General features: G+C 36.4%; 1 protein-coding gene across 1 annotated transcript; it reads right to left on the bottom strand.

Moving 5' to 3' along the window:
• Positions 1-2,284: 2,284 nt before the first annotated feature.
• On the bottom strand, positions 2,285-17,221 carry slc39a5 (solute carrier family 39 member 5). The gene is made up of 12 exons (XM_053644188.1): positions 16,846-17,221; positions 16,409-16,571; positions 14,720-14,949; positions 12,808-12,982; positions 12,324-12,501; positions 9,456-9,625; positions 8,804-8,923; positions 8,588-8,654; positions 6,037-6,189; positions 5,360-5,440; positions 4,396-4,586; positions 2,285-3,279 (listed from the first exon to the last, which is right to left on the bottom strand). Exons 2-12 carry the CDS (start codon positions 16,568-16,570, stop codon positions 3,130-3,132), a joined length of 1,677 nt encoding a protein of 558 aa, XP_053500163.1. The 5' UTR covers position 16,571; positions 16,846-17,221; the 3' UTR covers positions 2,285-3,129.
• Positions 17,222-17,439: the final 218 nt, after the last annotated feature.

Raw genomic sequence — 17,439 nt, 5'->3', positions numbered from 1 at the left:
CGTTTGCCAGTTTCATAATATGCTGCAGCCAGTAGGTCTTGTCATTCAGTATTGTGGCTTAGGATTGGTTATGTTTGAAATAAAGTGCTATTGCTAAATAAAAAATCACCGTGTTGTGCTTTTTCTTCTGTGAACAATGGCTGTTTTTATATAGTAGAGGTGCCAACATTTGCGGTGTAGCCATAGCAGGTATGATCTTTGACCCCTTGCTACAGTGACCCGTGCTTTTTTTTGTTGTTTGTTTTTGTTTTCTCAGTTGAATCAGTGATCACTCTCAAATAAAACTTCTCCATCTCATCCATGGACATAAGTTTTTATTTGTCCATGTTTTGTCCAGTTTTTAAATTATTTTTATCTGCCTGCTAATACTTTTAGCAGTGGTGTCATGTTTGTTTTATTTTTCTAAATAACATTAGCAGTTGAACATGATAAACTTTTTATTAATGTCTTAGAAATCGGCTCAAAAACCCTGTCAAGTGAGATATCTATCTAGCGTTAGCGGTAAACGTGAGAGAACTTTTTTATAAACTAATTAAAATCTCAGAAATCCTGTCAAGTTGGTTAGTATTAATAGTAAATAGGTTTAATTTTATATATACAACTTTAAAAAAAATCTCTTTTTTTTCAAAATCTTCTCATGTTGGCTATTTATTATTGGTAGATGTTGAACACTTATAAATATGACGTAAAATACTTCCTGTCAGGTTAGCTCATGCTAGTTTTCTAGCTAGCATTAGCACTAAAGATGAGGATAGTATATAAACATGATGCAAGTCCTCTCAGAAATGCTGTTGGGTTATCTCATACAGTCTTTCTTTAGTATTATTAGTAGTGATTAAATATATAGAAATGATGTCAAGTCTTAGAAATCCTGACAGGATAGCTCATGCTAGCTCATCTATCTAGTTAGCATTAGCACTAAAGATAAACTTTTGTAAAGGTGAACATAAACATTTATACATATGACAGACAATTTCTGTGGGAAATTTAAGTCTCATGTTGGCTAGTATTATTAGTAGCTGGGTAAACATTTTAGAAATACCTTTTTAAAATCCTCTCACAAATCATGTCAGGTTAGCTGTTAATTTAGCTGTTAAGACGATAACTGTTCAGAAATATGATTTAAAACCCTTACAGAAATCCTTTCATGTTAGCTGGTTGGCTAGTATTAGTAGTAGATGGTAAACATTTATAAATATGACTTAAAATACTTTGAGATCCTGTCAGGTTAGCTGATGCTAGTTTTCTACCTAGCATTAGAACTAAAGATAATTGTATATAAACATGATGCTAGTTATCTCATACAGTCTTTCTGTTTAGTATTAGCAGTAAAGTTAATTCAAGTCTTGGAAATCCTGTCAGGTAAGTTCATGCTAGCTAGTTGGCTAGCATTAGTGGTAAAGATAAACAATAATGAATATGATTTAAATACCCTTACAGAAAAACTATCTGTTATCTCATATTAGCTAGTTGGCTAGCAGTAGCAGTATAGATGATAAATCATTATACATAAGAATTCAAATCCTGTCAGGTTAGCTCGTGTTAGCTGTCTATCTAGCATTAGCAGTAACATGAAACGTTTATAAATAAGTGAAAAATTAATGTCAGGTTAGCGCATGCTAGCTGTTTGTTCAGAGACGATGATAAAGGTTTATAAAGGAAACTTAAATACTTTGAGAAATCCTGTCAGGTTCGCTCATGATAGCCATCGAATTAGCTTTAGCTGTAAATAAGATAAATGTTTACAAATATGACAAACGCCTTAAAGATATCCTGTCAGGTTAGCTCATGCTAGATGTCTATGTAAAATTCACCATGAAGATGAGAAATATATTTATTTATTTATTTATTTTTTAAAATATGACCTAAAACCCTTAAAAGCATCCTCTCATGTTAGCTATTTGGCTAGTATAAGTAGTAGATGATAAACATTTATATATGTGACTTAAAACTCCTGTCAGCTTAGCTTGTGCTAGTTGTCTATTTAGCATCCGCTGTAAACTGTATAAACGGTTATAAATCCTGTCAGCTTAGCTAGCCGGCTAGCATTGATAGAAAACGTTACGAGCGTTTCTGAATCAGATTGCATGGCATCAAATCAAACTTCCTGTAAAGCTGAAAGATGTGTTGAACTTATTCACACACAAACTAGAACGTTAAACATTTGATCATAATATACAGTACAATAGAGGTGTCATCTGGTACTGCAAAATATTTCCGAAGTGACGACTACGTACTGTAAAACTCATTAATCAGTCGAGTCAGATTTCTTTATCAGGTTTAATCAGTGACCACTTAATAAATTACCAGTTCATTAAAACAACACAATTAAAATCCTTAATATAAAACTCAGAGACTACGTTTACACGGACAGCAGTAATCTAATTATTGACCTTATTCTGAATAAGACAATATTCTGATTAAGGTGTTTACATGGACAGCAGTAATCTAATTATTGACCTTATTCTGAATAAGACAATATTCTGATTAAGGTGTTTACATGGACAGCAGTAATCTAATTATTGACCTTATTCTGAATAAGGCAATATTCTGATTAAGGTGTTTACACGGACAGCAGTAATCTAATTATTGACCTTATTCTGAATAAGACAATATTCTGATTAAGGTGTTTACACGGACAGCAGTAATCTAATTATTGACCTTATTCTGAATAAGACAATATTCTGATTAAGGTGTTTACATGAGTCGCTTTTAGAATACTCCTTTCATGCTCAGGTTTTACATGTTATAGAACATAGATCGATTAACGGTACACGTCATTACGTCCCCACGCCAATAATCTCTGTTTACATGCTAGTTTCTTAATCAGAGTATCGTCTTAATCGGGTTAATATCAGATTATTGTTGTCCGTGTAAACGTACTGAGAGACTCAAGAGTCAGAGAAAAACATTCCTCAGTGATATTAGAGGAATAAATAAAAAAAAATTCCCAAAGCTGCTTTGAGTCAAATCGGTAAACAGATCGGTTTGTCAGTCTGGCCGAAGCGGCTTTTCTCCTTCCTGCGCTGTCCTTTCAGCACGCAAACCCACGTTTAAGAAGCCGTCACACGTCCATGTTAGCAAGGTTTGGTGCTGCTCTACGATTCCACACATGCTATTTTTTGTCTCTCATCCGTCCCCCAAGTTAACGCTGAGGTTCTCCTCGAAGAGAGCGATGCACAGCATGATGGCAGCTCCCGCGAGCAAGCCGACGCTCTGCAGGAGGAACGAGCCGAGAGGACTCGCGGAACCTCGATCTCCATGCAGCATCTCGGGCATCTGGAAGCACAAGAGGGTTCCAAGAAATGTTAGCAACAAGCTAAATTCATTATAACAGTATATACATTGAGGACTTCTGGGAAATGCATGATCTTAAACCTTTAAACAGATACAGTTGAGTGCATAAGTTTGTACACCCTGAAGACAAATTGAAGAAAAACACATTTCTTTTGCACGAACAAATCACAGATGTGCCTGTATTATCATCATCATCATAAAAAAAAACATTTATCATAAAAAGATAAGCTTCGAAGACTTTTTGTTTTAACCTTTTTTTATTTATAACTGCCAAAACCTTGGCTGCTTGCTTTTTTTTTCCTTTTTTATTTCAGTATAATGTTCACTTCACGTCATATTGTTTTAAAGCAGGGTAAACCCAGCAAAAATCTTGCTATTCTTCTAAATTGTTAAACAGAGGTATACTTGCTTTTTTTTTTGCCCTTATTTAAGATCCATACGGATGCAAACTTTTGCTCTCAGATGTATGTTAAACCAAAAAAAAAAATTTTTAATGCCCAAGAAACTATTGACATGGCTGAAGAACATTTCAACACCTCTCGCATAATTGAAAATACTAAGAAATATAAATATGCAAATTAAAAACACCCCCATGTCTGTATTAGAATCTCAGTTTATATAATCACCTTCTTCTCGATTTGTTTTTAATCGCCGGCTTGTTTGTTACTAGCGAAATCTAGCTAGCTAGCATACCACAGCAAAATGGGTCTCAAAGTTTTCGGTTACTTCTTTTTTTTTTTTTTTTTTTAAAGAAAATTGCTGAGTAGTTCTGTTGAACCTGGAGGCGGGGCTTATTTCTGGGCCGGAAAATTTTCAACAGAATCCTCGAATAAGAAAAGAACCTAACCTGACACATGGCATGGAAATATTGAGAATTACAGCTTTTTTCAATTAAGATATCTTCGAATTTCTATCATTCTCACAGGTCTGGAACACCTTTAATATCATAATCCGCACCTTTAATAATACTTCAAGTGAGGCGATGCTAGTGTCCAGAAAAGTTTTGTGCGTTACCGTGTCGACGAGCACCCATACTACATTGCATTGATACGAATAAGTTTGCCGTTTTAGAGTCTCGACCACAGCGACTGTTCTCACCATGTCAGTCAGTGCGACGTAGAGAAAGACTCCAGCGGTGAGTGTGAGGATCCAGGGCGAGTGCCGTGCCCACTGGTACCCCAGTATGGTGCCAGTCAGCACTCCAACGTACCCCAGCAGGGCCGAGAGCAAGCTGAAGAGTGCCAGTCTGCGTACAGGCCAACCTGCAGCCAGCAACACGGCCAGATCACCTGAACACACGTCCTGAAACCGTTAGTCCTGCTATATACACATAATTCTACACATTATACACATCATTCCCAGACACAGCTGTTTACTTACCTAATTTACTTATGATTATGTATACACACGTGCGACAAATGAAAGGAAATACCACCATAAAGTGTGTTAGTAAGGTGTTGGGGCACTACAAGCAACCAGAACAGCTACAGATTCTACAAGTTTCTGGAACTGTACTGGAAAAATGAACACCGTTCTTTAAAGGAGTTTTCCCTCAGTTGGTGTTTAAATGATGATGGGGTTCATAAGTGTTTGATTTGGTTGCGAGCTGATGAGTGTAAAAGCCTTAATATGTGATTTACATCAGTTTTTATCCTCAGCGAGCCCTCTTGCACTGTGCATGGGGGCGGGGTCGTCCTGGAAGAGACCACACCCACTAGGATATGAAACATTTCATAACAGGATAAAGGCAATCGGTCAGAAGAACTGCAGTGCTGATTTGCAGTGACGCTTCACTCTAAGCGGACGAGTTGAGCCAAACCATCACGGTAAAATAAATAAATGCCCCCTACAGCATAACAAGGCCACTGGTTCATTTTCCTTAATTTAATTTTTCATCCATTGATATATTTATATGCAAACTAATGATTATTCATGATTGGCACAACTAAGTGTATGATTGTAATATATATATATATATATAGATATATCTTGAATCAATTGGATAAACGAGAGGATATATCAGGGGCTCGGTTTGAGCAGACTGCTGGAGAGAATGTCGTACCCAGCTCGTGAGGGAGCTCATGGCAGAAGACAGCGATAGTGGTACTGAGTCCTCCAGCCAGGCTCTGAGAAAACGCCACACCTGCAGGAGACACGGACAAAAAAAACAAAAACAAAGGAGTAATATGAGAACCTGTGAGCTCTGAGCAAAGCCGAGACACGGTGGGGTTTAACGAATAACGAATAATAAGGCTCTTACTATTCCTTGGTCTTACCCATTGTTATGGATGACTAAGGGAATTTGGCCTATGTGTTACCTCATGATAAAGATATTTCTTGGCTAAACCTGTGTTTTGTTTGCAATTGTCTGCTATCCATGTAAGCAGAGTAGTTTTGTTAATTATTTTGAACAGAATATCAAAAGGTTAAACGATAAAGACAATTTTTCACAGCCGCCTTTGCTCATATTCACCAACAAGGGTGCCAATATTAATGGAGGGTACTGTATATATAATGAAGTGTCATTCTTTAATAAATAAAAACGAGCAAATCGCTGTGGTATAAGAGGAATAAAACAGTTCGGCATGTGCTGTGTAGGAAAATGATCCACTTTAGAATGGTACAAGTAACTCTCACTACCCCATGACTGCTTATTTTCCTCTAACAGCACACCGCGTAGTGTTCCTTCCTTTACGTCATGGCCACGTCGCCCACGGTAACCTGCTCGGACATACACACCGATCGCTAGTCCGTCCGTGAGGTTGTGGATTCCGTCTCCCATGATGACCATCCAGGCGATGGTTCTGAGGCCGGAAGAGCTTCGATCCGGCGGTGCGTGAGAATGACCGTGACCCGACTCAGGAATCACAGCGTGCTCAGGAGCAGAAGAACCTGGAGAAGAGAACCACAGGTTTCATAACTTTACCGACGCACTCTCACTCGAATGTATTATACATGAAAAGCCTTTACACTCTTTGATCATAACAGTCTCTTGCATTGATCTCATTTGAATTATTTACAACCACCTAATTTAACACCTGACACTGGTCTCGCTTTCAGGAGCATCTCAGTGTGAGAATCAGTATCAGTGTCAATGATCAGGTTTGGACATTTTAAATGAAAAAAAAAAAAAAAAACCTCATTTGATAATGGCTAGATCACGTGAAAATGGTTAGTGTTCACATAGTGTTGATTTAGAATATTTGGCAACAAGTCAAAAAATAAACCAAGATGCTGTCCAATGTAGACTGTGGTGAAAATGTTGATTTCTCGAATAGTAATTCGATTTACCAGAACCTAAATCTAAGTTTATGATGCTTGAAAGAAAATTTGTATCGATGTGATATGCCTATTGTTTTGCTGTGAATAAGTATGTTAAGAAACATGGGTAAATGAAGTAAATGAAAGTTAAGTGAAGGAGGAAAATTGAAGTAAGCAGGTAAGGTACGCAGGTGAAGTAAAATAAAGCATGTAGATAATGTTGGTAAGTAGGTAAAGCGGTCATTTTCGTGGAGAGGAAAAACATTATGGAATTTCACATCCTGAATCTTCATGTATGGAATTTCCCAAACAATGTAAATATGAAGTGCTGAATTTTATACTGCTTAAAATGTTTGTACCTGAAAAATGTGAATTCAGATTCAGTGTACAATATATACTAATATACACACTTTACTTTATCTATGTTTCTTTCATTTAGGTGCATAACTTTACTTAATTAACTTGAACATATTCATTTGCTTGCATACATATGGTTTTACTTACTTAACTTTGCCTAATTAACTTTGCTATACCTAGTTATTAACTTACTTTACTCACGTTACCTTTCCATATTTACTTTTTTTACTTACATATTTTTTACTTAATTAGCTTTACCATACTTATTTATTTACTTACTCAACTTTACTTAACTTTTCTAATTTTAACTTTCCTGTTACTTTACCATATTTATTTTTTTTTACTTACATACTTTTACGTAATTAGCTTTACCATACTTACTTATTTACTCACTCAACTTTACTTAACTTTTCTAACTTTCCTGTTACTTTACAATACTTATTTTTTTTTACTTAATTAGCTTTACCATACTTATTTATTTACTTACTCAACTTTACTTAACTTTTCTAATTTTACCTTACCTATGTCACTTTACCATATTTATTTAATTTCTTACAAATTTTTACTTAATTTACTTTACCATACATATTTATTTACTTGCTTACTTTACCATACTTATTTATTTACTTGCTTAACTTTACTTAACTTTTCTTACTTTACCTTACCTAGGTTACTTTACCATATTTATTTATTTACTTATTTTACTTTACCGTACTTATTTTTTTACTTACATATTTTTTTACTTAATTTACTTTATCATACGTATTTATTTACTTACTCAACTTTACTTAACTTTTCTAATTTTAACTTTCCTGTTACTTTACCATACTTATTTTTTTACTTGCATATTTTTACTTAATTTACTTTATAATACTTATTTATTTACTTACTCAACTTAACTTTTCTAATTTGACCTTACCTATGTCACTTTACCATATTTATTTATTTATTTTCTTACAAATTTTTTACTTAATTTCCTTTACTATACTTATTTATTTATTTACTTACTTACTCTACTTTACCATACTTATTTATTTACTTACTTACTTTACTTTACCATACTTATTTATTTACTTACTTACTTTACTTTGCCATACTTATTTATTTACTTGCTTAACTTTTCTTACTTTATCTTAGCCATGTTACTTACTTTACGTAACATTACCAATTTACTTTACCCAAGTTATTTTACCGTACTTATTTACTCACTTTTCTTACTTTACCTTACTTACTAATTGAAATTTCATAAACAGCTGCTGAGAAAAATGATTCCTCGAGAATATCTTGGTAATATGTGGGTTTTTTTGTTTTTTTTTTTGTGATTGGTCAGGATTGAGTTGAAATATATCTAGGCTTGTTTGCTCTTTTTGAATATGACAGATGTATTCTCTGATTATCCACAGATGTTTACAGCCTGAAATTCTATATAGTTGTGTAAATTTAAGCTGGTGAATTGTCCACTGCTGAATTTTCTACTACTCAGTTGTGTTAAGCTGAACGTAAAAATGCTGAATTCCCATTTCTAATATTTCCTGCGAAATCTCTCTCGAAAACATCAAATTACTCATGTCGGGGTTGTTTTTTCCAAGCTTCATGAATTCAGCTTTAGGTTTTAGTTCATTTGGATTTAACTCTATAATTCCTATGTGTGTCCTCATCTTTTCAAACTTACCCTCCAATGCCTCCATCTCCCGGTTCTCCCGGTCCTCTGCTGCTTTCTGCTTTCTTTTCTTTGATTTCTGAGTGAAAAAAAATCCAAAATTCTAAAACTAATTCACAGGTTCCCATACTCATTAAGGGAAGTGTTTAATATATGTGTGTGTGTGTGTGTGTGTGTGTGTGTGTGTGTGTGTGTGTGTGTGTGTGTGTTCTGCTGAGAGAAGCTCACCTTATAGCTGTGCCTGAGTTCAAGCACACTCTCAAGCACGAAGAGCAGGTAGAGTCCACCGAGCACACTTAGGCCCTTTAACACTGCGTCATGGTGATCACTGTGTGGCCCGGAGTTCGCCTGAGACACCACACACACACCCACACACACACACACACACACACACACACACACACACACACACACTCAAGAGCTAAACACAACGACATTTACATATTCATGCTTTAAGAATGCGAATGCACCACTTATCAGACCCACGAAGCATATTTTAATGTTTGACATTTAAAAGCCATATATTTTAACCTTTTAAGCTCTTAATGTTGTGTAGAAATGACTTCTAGTCATACACACACACACACATTTAAATACACATAACTATATGTATGTACAGATCTGAGAGATTCAACCATCTTCTAATGTTGTTATAAAATATAACAAATTAGAATAATAAAAATGGAATAAAATATTAAACGCATAGCAACAATAGTAGTATAGTCTCTTTGTCCCAGATCAATGTTTATTTGGTATGTTTGAATTTTTTCACCTTACATTTAAACCCAAACAAAATATATGGGATAATATAAAACAATAATCTGATATTCTGTCCGTCCTTCAAGCTTTTACTGCCCTTGCCGTTATTCTGGTCACTTACATGAGGCAGCAGGTGCAGCAGGGCGTCTCCACACAAAGTGCCCACTGCCATGGCCGCCATGGGGCACAGGAAGGTCCGGAGGGCAGCGGGTGGGATCAGGGGAGTCAGTCCGAGGGCCATGAGGGACGGCAGACTGATTACTAGCAGTGCCACAGAGGCCCAACCCAGAGCTAAGAGGAAATATATACACCGTTTGTTCTTAGTGTTTAAAATGCTTTAACATGGAATGAATACAACATGCATAACTACAATTATATGTCAACATATCCAAACTAGGTCATGTGACTACAGCAGAATGTTTGGACCTATGTACATTTGGACTTTCTTACTTACTATAATTTACTTTACATTACTCACTTACCCTATTTGACCTTGTTCCTTTCTTAATTTCTCACGGCACTTTACCAACCTACTTTACCTTACATACTTAACTTCACTAAACTTTACCTACACTTATTTACTTAACATTAGCTCACTTTACTTACTTACTTTACCTCACTTTTCTTTCTTACTTACTGTACCTACAAACCTTACTTTACATAATCTACTTACCTTACGTTACTTATTTAGTTAAATAGCTATTAAATTACTTACAATAATTTCACTGACATTACCCACATACTTCGCTTAACTGGCTTCACCTGACATCACACTACTTGCATACATTTCCTACTTACTTTATTTTACCTTATTTTTTTTTAGTTACTTACTACGCTTCAATTTCCTTTACCTTATTTTCACCTACTTACTCTATTTCGCCTTATTTCACTTTGTTAATCAAGTAGTTACTTAATTACTTACTATTGTTACTTAGTTAGTTAAATAGCTATTTAATTACTAACTATAATTTCAATTGCATCATGAAATCATGATACTTACTTCATTTTACCATGCATAGTTCCTCAAGTACTTACTTAATTAATATTTACAACACAACAAGTAGTTACTTAATACTTACTATAATTTCAATTACATCGTCCACGTACTGGACTTTACTGACTTCACATTACTTTACCTACTTACTTTATTTGACCTTACATTACTTATTTATTTATTTTGACTATACTTTAATCTACTTTACCTCATTTTACTTACTTGACCTTACTTATTTAACTTATTTTGCATACTTACTTTACTTCACTAGCATTCATTTATTTGACCTTTCTTACTTTGTTTTGCTTTCTGTACTTACTTTACCTCACCTCACTTCACCTGCTACTTCATTTCCTTTCATTTCATTTACTTCACTTAGTCTGCCTACATTTAGACATTTACTTTCTTAGTTACATTACTTCACTTCACCTTCTTTATCTTACTAAGTGAAGTCATTTATTGTTTGTTTTTAGATCTCTGTAAACCTGAGCTTGACGATCTAGTCAACTACTTTCAACTTTTTGCACAGACTCAGATAACGTTTAAAGGTGACTGAGCCTTTTGTGTCGCGGGTCTGAGTTTATGGAACAGCTTAGATTTTTTTTATAAAGCTAGCTCCCGCACTGGACATTTTAAAAATCCAATTTAAAAACGTATTTATTTTCCCAGGCATTATTTGAGTCTCTTTTTATTATTATTATTATTATTATTATTATTTGGGGTCTGTAGTATCAAATCTTCTGTTTTGTCCTGTCTTTTGTCTTTGAATGTCCAGTTTTTTTTTTTTTATATATGTTTGAATGCTTTTATTGTTTTATTGTTTTATTTCACGTCAATGATGTTTGGATTTGCCTGATGTTTTTGTACGGAACTTTGGCCAACACGTATCGTCTTTAAACATGCTACATAACTAGATGTATGACTTGACTTCTTACTTCACATATCCTACTTCACTTTACCAAGTATACTTCACCATATTTTTTTTTTCATCTAACTTATTTACTTATTTCACCTTACCTTATTTATTTAAGCATTATACCTCAATTTACTTGACAATACTTCACTTTATCTTATTTAATTATTTTTTTAATTAACTTTAAGTAACTTTACAGTTTTACTTTACTTACTTCATTTGGTGTATGTTACTTTATCTTACATTATTTAATAATTTACTATAGTTTACTTTAGTTCATTGTACTTACTTTACCTTTCTCTCTGAAACCTTAGTAAGTAAAAATATCTTAAATATTGGTAAATACGACTAATATATCCCTTTATTAGACTGTTTTTAAACAAATAAAAGATTATTAAGCCTATTTCTGGATATATTTTTTTTTTTACACATTTCAAGCTTGATATTGTCTTATTCTATTGGCCGATCATTTTGCTTATTTCAAGCATTTACGTATTTCTAGAAAGAAGCTAAATTATCTGACAATAGAATATGACAATTTCAGTGTAAAATTGATTAAACATTTATAGAAATAGGCCTAATTGACGTATATTTGTTAGATAACAATAATAATCTCATAATGGTAAATATTAGACCATTTTTCCTTAATTAAAGATATCTTAACTCACTGAGATATTGTTTTTGTAGTGTATCTTTCTTTCTTTCTCTCAATATATTGAAAGTAAACAAATATTTATCATAAGTATTTACGCCCAAATGTGTTGAAAATCAATAGTTTACTTTTCTTTTTCTTACAAAAAGAGATACACATTTGTATTCGAGCATAAATGACTACTTATATGCCACGAACTTCACACTGGTGATTGTTTTCTCTTTTATATTATTTCATTGGAAGTATTGTTGTGTGAAACATTACTCGGTTGAATAGTCCCGAACTGGAGCAACAGCGATAGCCTTTTAGCACGTCTGCTTTATTTTACGATGTTTGGATTATAGATTAGAAGCCTATTTTAATATCAGACTCCTCTAGGTCACATTCCATTATCATTTCAGAGGAACATCTACATGCAGGGGCTGATCACCTCTGAGAAAAGCCACGCTATTTCCAGCTTCCTGCGTATGGGGATCTGTGTGGTGAAGACACACGCCACTGTCTATCTGATAGAGCAGAGCGGGACACAGGAAGGTGAAGTGAGCCGGGGTGATGTGAGATGTCTGATCCAAACCGAAGTTCCAAAGGAGCTGCGTGACGTTCAAACACTGAACAAAGGAAAGAAAGGATTGGTGCGTTTACAAGACCTTTCTGTAATGTTTAAGCCTGAAAAGTCCTCATGGCAAACTTATAAGCAGACATTATCTATCCTGAAAGTCCTGACCGAATGGCGACCAATCTCAATTTGCAGTTCACTCTCGTGACACCTTACTCGCTAGCCTGCTGATAGCTCTTGACACCTAACTCGATGGTTATCGTGTGACCTTTGATCACATGATATCAGCAAGCCATCAGACTTGTACTTTGATCATTGGGGCTACTCTACTCCACACGGCTTAACAGTTAACACTCACGTTCTCGTGGAGGTGGTTCTTTGTCGGATGATCAGAGAGCAGTAATGGTTCTTCTGTGCCAAGTGGAGCTGTGGGTTGCAAATCATCTCCCCGTCTTGAAGATCCACGCGTCACCACTTCGACCTCGGTTGTGGACATTGTCGCTTTTGCTTTAAAAGGCTCAGGCTCAGAGACTCTGTGTGAAATCGTGTGAAAACATTTGCGGGGAAACTCAAAAAACAACAACTTACTGTCATACTAAAGGAGGTATCTACTGATTTAGTCAAAATTGAGTATTTTCTGGGGGGGGGGGGGTTGCATGTCACTTAACAGATTAAAAATAAACATAATATCAACAATCAAACAAATTTCTCTCTAATTCTCAAACTTTAAATGAATTAGTTCCTCTGTGAAAGTGTTCACACTGACGATACACTAAAGTATACTACACTCATAATATACTAAAATGTAGGAATACATTTATGGCATGTTGTGGTCAGCTTTATCCAAGAGGAACTTCAAGAAAACCCATCTTTGTGTTAGAACACAGACCTGAGACTACAAATGCCTTTAAGATAAAACTATAATCTGATCTGCATTATTTCTGAAGTAACCAGATGATTCAAGTGGTCATGCAAACAGTATACTTCGGTATTTATCACCATTTAGAAGAAGGAGAAGAAGCCTTTGTTTGACATATATACATTACAGCACAGTGATTTTTTTTCTCCTGCATATCCTAACAAGCTGGGGTCAGAGTTCAGGGTCAGCCATGACGCCACACCTCTGGAGCAGAGAGGGTTAAGGGCCTTCAGTGACAGCTTGGCAGTGTTGTGGCTTGAAACTCCAACCTTCCAATCTTAACACTTGAGCCACGACTGCTCCACTGGCTAATCCCGGGAACACCGTGGATGACAAGCGAGTCCACCATGCAACCCTGAGATCATTCCCACTTTGGGGCAATTAAGCCAAGAAATCTTCTGGCATGACTTTGGAAGTTGTGGGGAAAACGGTGAACCCAGAGGAACCCCACCACAGACAGTTATCTCAGCTCGGGATCGAACCAGAGACCCTGGATCTGTCCATAATGGTAATTTAATTGGTGCTAGTTTATGTGGATTTTTAGACATTGATTGAATAAACATGAAGAGGTATTTAATTAACATTTAAACGATCGTCCATTCATACAGCGTTAACTTACTGTGTTAACATCACTAATGGTTTTATCAAGGCTAATATTTGACTAATACTTTGGATGATCTTAGATGATTTTAGTTAAGAGAACCTTCATCTAAAGCATTATGGAAATCTAGGGGCTGTAGTCAAGACCGCCATTGTCAAGTCCAAGACCAGGACACGCCCAAGATCAAGAGTCTTAAGAGGGTCGACGCCAAGTCAAGATTGAGTCAAGATTGAAATCAAAAACCATCAAATCCTTTTCAAGGCAGTTTTCTAGAAGATGGAATTTATTCTCGTCAAAAGTTTGTGCTTGAAAAAAGAAAAGGCGTCACGAACAATATTTTTGCACTCTCAATAACGACCAAGATCATATTTAGGGGGTCTTATGCCCAAGACCGAGACAAGTCCAAGTACAAATGCCAATACGTCAGAGACAAGTCCAAGTCAATACAGAAAATGTCCTGAGATTGGACTCAACTCCAAAACCAGACTCAAGTCCTACAGCTGTAATCAGATCTGATTACTGACTCATGTATACCCGAAGTTTTCCTATTACCACAGTACTCGTAAACATGTTTAAGGATTTTTTGCCAGAGTCTGATTTTTATTTTTCATTTTTGGAGATGTCGCTAACCACACTCTCTGAAGTTTCACTCTCTGAACAATTCCGCCTTAGACCAGTCAGAACGACACCGCTCTTCACTGATGTTCATTAAAATCCAGAAAGCGTTGAAGATGACTCAGAGACTCTTACTTGTTTACTGGTGCTGAACTCGAAGGCTGATGAGGATGATGATGATGGTCTTCTTTTAAGTGCTGGTGAATTTGAGCCAGGCTGGGAGAGGAATGCTTCACCATGCCATGTCTGATCTCCAGGACGCTGACCTCGCCCAGTCCCAGGCTGCCCAGTAACTTCTGTAGACCTTCATACGTCAGAGTGCCGTTACTGCCGTACTCCAGGAAAAGGCGCTGCAGATAGTAGCCCTTACGGAAGAAACGTTAAACGTTAATGCAGACATATGACGGCATTTTGAAGGACAATTTTGATGCTGTGATATACTCAAGAGCCATATTATACTGTATGATGATTCGTTTTCTGATTTAAAGCGATAGTTTGGTCAGAAACGATATTCACCCCGTAGGACCGGTTCAACAACGATCGGCTAACGGAGTGATCACAAGCTCACCTTGAAAGACATCGTTTGGCTGAAATATGATCGATCGATTCTAACGAATCACTTCTTAACGTCAATAATGTAACTAAATACGGATACGTTATTTGGATTTAACTGATAAAGTCTTCCGAACAGGTACAAATAGAAAGGTTCACAGGGCATCCGGATGAGACAAGAGGTGTGTATCGGGACTGGGATGCAAATAAAAACAAATTGCACAAGCAGGAGCTATTTACTTTCGACAAACAAAGACCGTGTTTATTAAGATAAGCACGCTGTGCTTCGTGAACGTGCGTTTACGGGATTCGTTCATTCATCCTTAGTAACTGCCTGGTCAGGGTCACGGTGGTTTGAATCAAGCTACTAGCAGGAACCAACTAAATTAGCATTGGTAGCTCAGTGGTTAAGGTGTTGGATTACTGAGGGTCATGAGTTCAAATCCCAGTACTACCAAGCTGTGACTCTTGGGCCATTGAGCAAGGCTCTTAACCCTCAACTGCTAAAAAAAATAAAAAGAGAATAAGTCGCTCTGGATAAGGGTGTCTGCCAAATGCCGTAAATGTCATGTAATGTAATTATTTAGAAAATACTGTGGGCAGGGACAAACAAAAGGATTGACGAAACACTCCCACACATCTACGGAAGCCCTAAGAGGCCACGCATTATTATTATTATTATTATTATTATTATTATTATTATTATTATTATTCAATTTTCTTTCTTTCTTGCTTTCTCTGGATCACGACTTAAATTTCTCACGATCTCCGCACAACCAAAGAGTTGCTTTCTCGTGATGAAATTACGTCGTGACAAAACAGCTTTTGTTATGTCGAGATCGTGAGAAAATGAAGTCGTGATCACGAGAAAGAAAGAAATAATACCGCGTGGCTTCCGTGCACATCTCGGTTTGAGATCGATTATAAACCAGAGTGATGTAGTTGAGGTTGAGGAACTGTCCAAGCCAGAATTCACAGCACACGCTGGGTTTTTTTTTCAGCTCGTTGGTCTGTAGCTCCAGTGCAAAAACTAAAGAAGCAAACCAGAAGCTGAACGTGTCTTTGCTGATGAATTACACTTAGAATAAACGGTATAATTTTTGCCCTGATTATAGCTTTAAGATTGATTTCTGCTTTCAACACAGGCACTAAAGCTCAGCATTATGGATCGGGATTAATTGCGTCACCGTGTCCTAGATAAAGTGTCAGATTGTTGCTTTCTGATGAAGAAAGGTGGTTTTGAATGAGCTCGGTTTTGATGAATGGTCTTACTTGCTCTTCGAAAGCCTCCTCTAAGCGCTCCTCTGTAGGTGTGACCTGATTGTTGTCTTTCGTCGATTCGGCTGCGTTGTAATGCGAATGAGCGGGCGACGCTTGCGTTGATGAAATGACCAGGAGACTGAAGTAAACACTAAGCTTGAAGTCCAGAGGCATCCTGAAGACAAGCAAGAAATGAGCAAATGAACACAGAATGATATTTGGACACGCAAATCTGTAATGCACGAGTCAGTACGTTGAATACTCAGTACGTTAAAGCCTTCAGGAGAAAAAAGAACATAGGATTAAACGTTGGTGCTCAAGATTCAAGTGCAGTTTTTGGGAAGATCTTGAGATCTTTCTGGAGAACTCATGAAGAAATATATATACATATATATATAGCAGAATGAAACTTAAAATTGACTGATTATAACTATGTGCAAAAACCTTACCTGAAATTCTGCTCCTTCTTGTGCTTCCTCAAAGCCTCTCTGAGCTCTCTGTGGCAGCGAGGAGGCTCTGGTTAATGTTCACACACTGTTAAAAACGTCACTGCTGGGGTTTTAAGCAACCGCGGTGGATTGATCAGGTACGTTGATCCTCTCAAGTAATCAGTAGGAAGGTGAGAATGTTTCTGGGGGAGGAGAAGGATAAACGCGGCCCCTCCCCAGCTTTTATCCGAGCGAAGAAATGAATCAGGATGATCAAACGTTTGAGCCACTCACATGCATGAGGATTTTAGTTTGTATAATAGCACAGAACTGTTATAATATACTAGATTAATACAACACACAATGAAAGGATCTCGTAATAATAATAAAAACATGCACAAAGTACATACGTTAAGTCTGGGTAATAATTACAGTTTGCATGTAGAATGCAATTGCAGTCGATTTTACATGCAAGAGTTTCCTCCGGGTTCTCCGGTTTCCTCCCAGCTTTCAGAAACATTCTAATAGGTGGATTGGATTTGCTAAATTGTTCCAGGGTGGGAACGTGTGTGTGCACGGTGTCCTGTAATACGGCCGGGTGTGCTCCCGGCTCAC

This window comes from Ictalurus furcatus, chromosome 15 (assembly GCF_023375685.1).
Source record: "Ictalurus furcatus strain D&B chromosome 15, Billie_1.0, whole genome shotgun sequence".
Lineage (NCBI taxonomy): Eukaryota > Metazoa > Chordata > Actinopteri > Siluriformes > Ictaluridae > Ictalurus > Ictalurus furcatus.
Note: the sequence above shows the minus strand (reverse complement) of the source record. Positions and strands in the feature narration are given on the sequence as shown.

Excerpts from the sequence above, each read along its gene's own strand:
- slc39a5 (XM_053644188.1), bottom strand. The coding sequence starts at position 16,570 with ATGCCTCTGGACTTCAAGCTTAGTGTTTACTTCAGTCTCCTGGTCATT. Across the intron at positions 14,950-16,408 it reads AGGAGGCTTTCGAAGAGCAA|GGCTACTATCTGCAGCGCCT; the intron begins GTAAGACCATTC and ends TTCTTCCGTAAG. Across the intron at positions 12,502-12,807 it reads AGAACCACCTCCACGAGAAC|TGTTTGAACGTCACGCAGCT; the intron begins GTGAGTGTTAAC and ends TCCTTTGTTCAG.